Genomic DNA, 7433 nt, shown 5'->3' on the forward strand with positions numbered 1-7433 from the left:
CTCGGGTATTTGGCTCATTTTCGCTCCTGCCTGCTTCACAATGGCTGGCTAGCTACGGGCATTCACAAACCTGTCCAGTGTTGTGTCTGAACGCGTTCATTGAACCATAGTTCATGAACTCGTTCATATTTTGGGTGAACGTGAACTGAACGTACTGTATTACTGCCTGATCAGTGGTGTAGTCTATTTTATTGTAGTGGGTATACTGTGATGATTCCCTCCCAGCCTCGTACAAACCCGTCCCACCGGTACGTGTACGTGTGTGGCGTTGATGGGGTGTCGCACCACACTCACCAACGCAGGGGTCTACAACCCGCTGATTTAAGGTAATAACGATTATCAACAATCATGAAAGCTGAATAGGTTTATCAGTTGATGATTGTTACGGTGGACTCGTTCATTCTGGTGTCTTTGAACGGCACGCTCACTCGGTTTAACTTCGTTCAATAGGGGGATTATTTGTTTATCAACACGGCGGATGCGCTTGCAGAATGATCGCAAAAGGAAAATTAGTTTGAACGGTTGCCATGGTTATCTCTGTGTGGTTAGTTTGCAGTTGCGGTGTTGTCAGCTTACTGTTACATTAAACTGTAATCAGAAAACGTGGTTATTTGCTATATACCCTATAGTATCTGTGGTATAAACTTTATGTTGAAAGTATAGACTGTATTCTTCAAAACAAGAGCTGGTAAATAGATTTAAGTCAAGATTCGACTTTTTGTTTCGCCTGTAGGCATTTTTCTCTGCCCAATACACCTGAATATGCCTTCACATCCCAGTCAGGCTTTTGTGACTGGAATAAGGCGCTATTTAAAGATTCTGGGTTTAAGCTCCATTCGAAGGCAGAGAACCATATGAATGCTATGTATGCTTGGAATCAGCATAAAAAGGCCATTGACGTCATAAATGAGGTCCGGAAAAAGAAACTGGATGAATACTGTACTTACATTAAAACAATTGCAGATGTGCTCCTATTAAATGCCACTCAAAATATAGCGCATAGAGGTCATCTAGAGTCTGATGACTCTCACAACAGGGGTAATTTTTTGACAATTTTAGAAGAAATAGCAAAGCATGACCCTCTCATAGAGAAAAGGATGAACGCATGTGGCAATGCTAAGTACACAAGCCACCAAATCCAGAACGAAGTTCTTGAGGGCTTAGCTGAGATGGTACGAAGTGAAATAATAAGGGAAGAAAAAGAAAATGAAGTTTTTAGTGTAATTGCAGATGAAACCAAAGATTTAAAGAAAAAAGGGCTGTGGATCTAGTAGGTGCCCTTACAGACACATTACAGGAATACAGAAGTGAGGGTTCCTTTGGAGAACTATGGGAAGAGGTTGAAGAGATTGTAGGGCACTGCAAAATAAGTTTACAAACAATGTGTAAAAGACAGTCTAAAACAAGCTCAAGATTTCCTGTAATGTGTCTTCATGACTCATTGATGATGAGCACTGTAGGACAGAGAAATGGTGACCAAAGTGATTGTGAGAGCTTCCAAAGAGCTATCTTTTATCAGGTGCTTGACTGTCTCACAGCAAAGCTGCAGAGGCATTTTTCCAATAAGAATTGTGAGATAATGCAAGGGGTCCAGTCTTTCAACCCAAAGAGTACAACATTCTTGAATGAGGAGCCTCTAGCCTTTGCTCAGACCTTTGAGTCCCATTTAGAGGACCTGAAACATGAGGTTAATCAAACCAAGCGGCTTCTTGTTAGTAGAGAGAAAAGTGGAATGGACCTACGGTCTACTCTCCTTGACTTGTTGTGTTTCTGGAACCTTATAAAGAAGTCTTCCATGAGCTATTTCGACTTTGTACGATTTCTGTTGTTACACCAGTCAGCAGTGCTTCTTGCGAGAGAAGCTTCTCAGCTTCAAAACTGATTAAAACCCACCTTAGGGCAACAATGTAGAGTTCAGATTCTCTGCCCGAGCCCGAACCCGACCCGACCCGCGGGCCGAGCGGGCCCATATTTCCAACCACTATCTTCGGGCCAGGTCGGGCCAGGCCTCTGATTGAACTTTTGTGTTTTTTTTTTAATCATTGCTTTATTGGCCTAATCTGAGGAAAAGTCTTTGCCGTAAACAGAAATATTATAAGCCTATGTATATTTAGCAGAGTTGGCCTAAGTATCAAATGTGTACAATGTTACACAAAGTAAAAAATAAATAAAAAACGCCACACACGTGTCTCCTCCTCCACTCGCACGCATCACAACGGGCTGTGCTGTGCAGCTAAAGTGCAACATGGAGCGTCGAGATGTTAAGGATAAAATAAAAACAGGGGAATTAACTTTGAGAAAGTCTGAGGCATGGAACCATTTCGAACAAGTCGTGGACAGTGACCTCATATGTGTCGGCTTTGTCGAGTGTATTAAGTGCAGCATGCTGCTAGCCTATGACTGCAAAAAAACGGGGACGTCGTCGCTGAACAGACACATAGAGCAGGCTTGCATTGCCAGAAAGGATGATAGTCAGCCTTCAATGTCCTCTTTTGTTACTTCACCAAGTATACCCATGAGGGCGAGGCAAGCCCTCACAATCTCTCTTATCAGCCGTACAGAAGGATTTCCTGTCTAGATCATCTGATAAATACGGTCCTTCGCCATGGTCTACAAACAGACGCACTTGCCGACAGCGCGCATGATAGGTGAGACTATATCGGCTGCCAAAAGACTAGTCAGATAGTTAAAACAATCTGGCCTGTTTGCGGAATTGTCAAAGACGGTGCTACAGATGGGGGAGACACGATTTAGCACAGTTTATCTCACGCTCAAGTCAGTGCAAGACATATACCCAGAGCTACGGGAGAAGCTGGAGACCCGTGGTGAGATTGCGCACATCGAGAATATTGATCCTGATGCATTGAGCTTTCTGGTCACCTTTTTGGAGCCATTCTATAATGCCCAGAGAGAGTTGGAGGCGACAAATATGCAACCACAAACCCGGTCGGCCTCTGGTTTGAGAATCTGAAGAGACATTGCCAGCCCTCTCCCACGACTCTCCTCAGCAAGCCTTTGTGCGCCAGAGACATGCCGAGTATTTAGTGCAAAAAATCCAGGTGAACATGACGCACAAGGTTGCTCTTTTCCTCTGGCCCAACTTCAATAAACTGAGGATGATGTCCCCTGTAGATATATCTGAAGTACATGCCCACGTTCGCACCCTACTCTTGTCTGTGGAGGAAGATGCTGCAGCGGCTGGCAATACTGGCTTTGAACGACCATCAGCGAGGCCCAGGAGAGAGCCAGACTTTGCAGAGTGGGAGAACTAGGATGATAACGAACCAGCTGCCATCGTGGATGAAGTGGCCATGTACATTTCACAGAGGCATGCCATGGATGACGACAGGGAGCTACTGAAATGGTGGAAAGTCAATGGATTGGTGTACCCAAAACTAGCCAGGCTGGCAAGATCCGTCCTCTGCATTCCAGCAAGCAGCAGCGAGCGGGTGTTCAGCGCAGCTGGCCGAACGATAGAGCAGAGGAGGACCGCTCTGAAACCAGCAACTGTGGACGCAATCTTGTTCTTGCATGACAACATGTCGAACGTTGTAAGTAGGCTATTGCTTTGTGATTAATATGCTATTAGTGTAGCCTGCTACTAAATCCAAGGATAAAGAACAACGCGACAAACAAAGAGAAACAATGTAAGACGTCCAATGTAGGACGTCCGTCATCAATAAACGAAGCTTTCGCCGTTTACAATACCTCGCGGGTACTGTACTGTGCATGTTGTTATTATCTCCCTGTCACAAGGAAGGGACGATTCTGTCGACCAATCAACGAACGGCGTGTGTAGCTTGAAATTGCCGGCACCCTTTCAGGCGTCTCAGGCCCCGTCCACACAAAGCCGATTTCATGGCGAAACCGCAAAGGTCTTGTACGGTTCGGCCTTCAGTCCACACGAAGCCGGCGAATCCGCTGACCGAAACCGCAAACTTCTGAAACCACCCTCGGAGGTGGTTTCAAATCTACCCGGTTTCGTTTTGGATTCGTGTGGACGCCTGAAACCGACTGAAACCGTAAACCATGACGTCATCGCCCCACCCCTCGACCCTCTAGCCAATGACTGTTAAGCCCGCGGAGTCTCAGAACTCACAACAACAAGGATTTCTGTAGCAGAAGCAGCCTCCTTATGGGCCTGGAATGTGTACTACAGCGTTTCAGATCTACCCGGTTTCACTTGACTCCGTCTTTACGGAGATACTGCGAAACCGGATAGATCGAAACCGTAACGGTTTCGCCTGTTTCGGCTTCGTGTGGACGGGGCATCAGTAGCCCAACGGAGGAGTACTGCAAGACAAGTATGGCTCAATATGGCTCTTTCCGGATCACGCCCCCCTTTGGTGGTGGAAACGCGAACCGTGCCGCACCTTTGCATACTGAACCGACCTTTACCCTCTGGTGGGAAATAACCTGGGCTACACCGCACCTTCACTACTGAGCTGAGGCGTGCTGATCTCCCGGCCCGTGTCGTGTTCTCCCTGCAAAACAGGTCTGTGAGAGGCGGTCTGTGGAACGTTACAACAAACTACCAGAGGGGTTTCTGGGACAGCGAGGGCTAGATGTTCCTTAATTCAACCATCAACCGAGGAAAGAAGAAACCAAATAAGTTGCAATGAAGTCAATATCTTCATGTTACTCATAAATGTATTTTATTATGAAAAAGAAGCACCAAGTCAATGATACATATTATGCATGCCATGCTATAAATCTTAGCAATAGACAATCATGTCAAAATCACTCCTGTTCACAACAGGTATATCCCCTTCATAAAGGGCATCCCCTTTTCACGCTTTTCACCCCTACTCCTTTAATATGAAATTCAACCCTATATAAAAGGTTAACCTTCTTAGATTGGCATTCAGCCCTTTATAAATGATGCAACCCTTTTTCTTTTTAATCCACTTCGTCATATAGGGTTTACCCCTTGAAAATGGAACTGACCACTTCATAAAGGGTTTACCCTTTCATAATGGAACTCACTCCTTCATAAAGGGTTTACCCCTTCATAAAGGAAATCACCCTTTCATAAAGGGTTTAACCCTTTATAAAAGGTGCCAGACTTTCATAATGCTATTCCCGCCTTCGTAAAGGGTTCAACATTTAGTAAAGTTTTCACCCTTCATAATGTGGTTCTCGGGGTGACCTGGGAACCCTCCATGTGATGAAAGACCCGGCACGGTAGAGCTGCCCACCTTCAGTCTCTTTTCCCTGCTGCATTCCTTTAGCGCCTCCAACTGAGTTAGCAGCCTGTATCAGCCGGGTCACGGTTTACATTCAATGAACATCAGACTAAATGTGTCAACATGTCTTCAAGCACATGCATACAAGGCAAATCATGTATAGGAAGCAAATATCCAAAACAAAACGTTTCTGAAACTAGTTTTGAAGAAACTACAATTCATTGGATTACTTTATAGAAAATAGTTTGGCACACAATAGTTTAATAGTTTATAGTTTCATGTGATGTAAACAAATGGGAACTCAACTGAAAATCCCTACTATTCACTGTGATCAAATCCTGTGATATTGACCATTTTAACAATGAAGGGATGGATTAGACCTTTCTATGTCACCAATACTGATCCACACCAGTAAACACAGTGTGTTGTTAGTTGACATCAAAAGTATGATGATACCTTCAATGAGCTAATTAGTTTATCTAGAGGAGCTGTTTACTCTCACCTGAGCCATTTCTGAACACAGAATGATTTAATAAGCATTTTAACACTGTATATCCTTTAATTATCAGAGTTTCACAAGTTGTTTATTATGCTCTGCCTAATCACGGTGCAAAACAAGTAGAGATGTAGGCTTAAAGTAATTTACTGTTTGATACAGTTTTATACGTCACATATTGGCACTAAATTTGACCAGTGGATTTGAAGGCTTTCGCTGTATGGCCTAACATTTAATTTAACATGATAAAATCGTATCGACATTCAAAATAGACATATGCTGTTTTCAAGCGATGTTATATTATATAACAAAAACTCATAAAAACCATGATGATTTTCTTTTCATTGTTGATATAAAAAAAATGAAGGACCAATGAGCCCCCAATTAAAGTTATATAAACTTAAAATAAAGTATACTAGTTCTCCTTTGGTAACAGTCATAATAATGACCAAATGCGAAATGCAATTTGAACTTCAATTCTTCTTGAGCATATTCCTCCCTGCAATCGTTTGAATTGTTTTTTAACCGAATCCAACTCCTCTGCATTGGAGACAGCGTCCAACGTTAACTGTCTGTGCTTCCCTCTGTCCTAACTCTAGCCTAGGGAGCCAGCTTACTTTGGTATGTCTTTAGCAGGCAGCGTGGCCGTGATTCCTTAGTACAATGTAGAGGTAGTAACTCATCTTATCCGCAGCGCGCCCCACACCAGGGGGAGCCTCCTGGACTCCCTAACCCTGGCTTCAGCAGCGACAACTAAATGAATCAGGAAAAAACAAGTGGCTGGGGGGGGGGGGGATTGTCTTACCAAAATATAACAACAAATCTAAACTCCAGCGCGGTGGGGCTAGCCTTCAAACGGCAGCAGATTGCATCCAGGTGGAGGGCGACGGGCGCTGTCCTGCTATTGGCTGGTAGTGTCGGGCCACTCCCCACGGGGAGGGGCCGTTTAATGGCCGCCGGCGCTCCGCTTCTCCCCAGACATCCAGTCGATCCCGATGAACGTCAGACTCATGACCATGAAGACGAAGCCCAGCGCAGTGAAGCACGCAGCCTGAGGGAGGCGGACAAAGAGGTTGGGGTTAGCCTAACCCAAACCTACAGACCCTACTAACCCTAACCTACAGACCCTAACCCTAACCTACAGACCCTACTAACCCTAACCTACAGACCCTACTAACCCTAACCCACAGACCCTAACCCAAACCTACAGACCCTACTAACCCTAACCTACAGACCCTAACCCTAACCTACAGACCCTACTAACCCTAACCTACAGACCCTAACCCTAACCTACAGACCCTAACCTAGAGAACCTACAGACCCTAACCTACAGACCCTACTAACCCTAACCTAGAGAACCTACAGACCCTAACCCTAACCCGCAGACGTTAGGGTTAGCCTCACCCTAACCTACAGACCCTACAGACCCTAACCCTAACCTACAGACCCTACAGACCCTAACTCTAACCCTACAGATCTTAGGGTTAGCCATCCCTAACCCTACAGATGTTAGGGTTAGGGTCAAAATTCAGAGTAACCAAAGGAATCCAGAAACGGATCCAAGGTATTTCGACCCATCACGACAAGGTGTTGAGTGAGACATTACAATCCTGGATTGCAATGTTTGGCGCCAGTATTTTATTTCACCAAAATCTCAGAAAACTCTTTCATTTCAGGAAAGTGTTGGGATCAAAGTGTGTGGGGGGGCTCATTAGATGTACCTGGATCTTTGGTCTGGACGACATGGGCTC

The 7433-nt window shown here is 44.8% G+C and overlaps 1 protein-coding gene across 2 annotated transcripts in view; it reads right to left on the reverse strand.

Annotated features, from left to right (window-relative positions):
* Positions 1–4632: 4632 nt before the first annotated feature.
* Positions 4633–7433, reverse strand: part of slc38a5b (solute carrier family 38 member 5b) — an 18281-nt gene continuing 15480 nt past the window's right edge. For both annotated transcript variants that reach the window (XM_060054465.1, XM_060054456.1), the window contains exons 15-16: positions 7404–7433; positions 4633–6733 (exon numbers count right to left, since the gene is read on the reverse strand). The exon at positions 7404–7433 is cut by the window's right edge and continues 74 nt beyond it. In XM_060054465.1, the coding sequence (XP_059910448.1) occupies positions 6629–6733; positions 7404–7433 (135 nt within the window). In that variant the 3' untranslated portion in view covers positions 4633–6628. The remainder of the gene's footprint in view (positions 6734–7403) is intronic.

This window comes from Gadus macrocephalus, chromosome 1 (assembly GCF_031168955.1).
Source record: "Gadus macrocephalus chromosome 1, ASM3116895v1".
Lineage (NCBI taxonomy): Eukaryota > Metazoa > Chordata > Actinopteri > Gadiformes > Gadidae > Gadus > Gadus macrocephalus.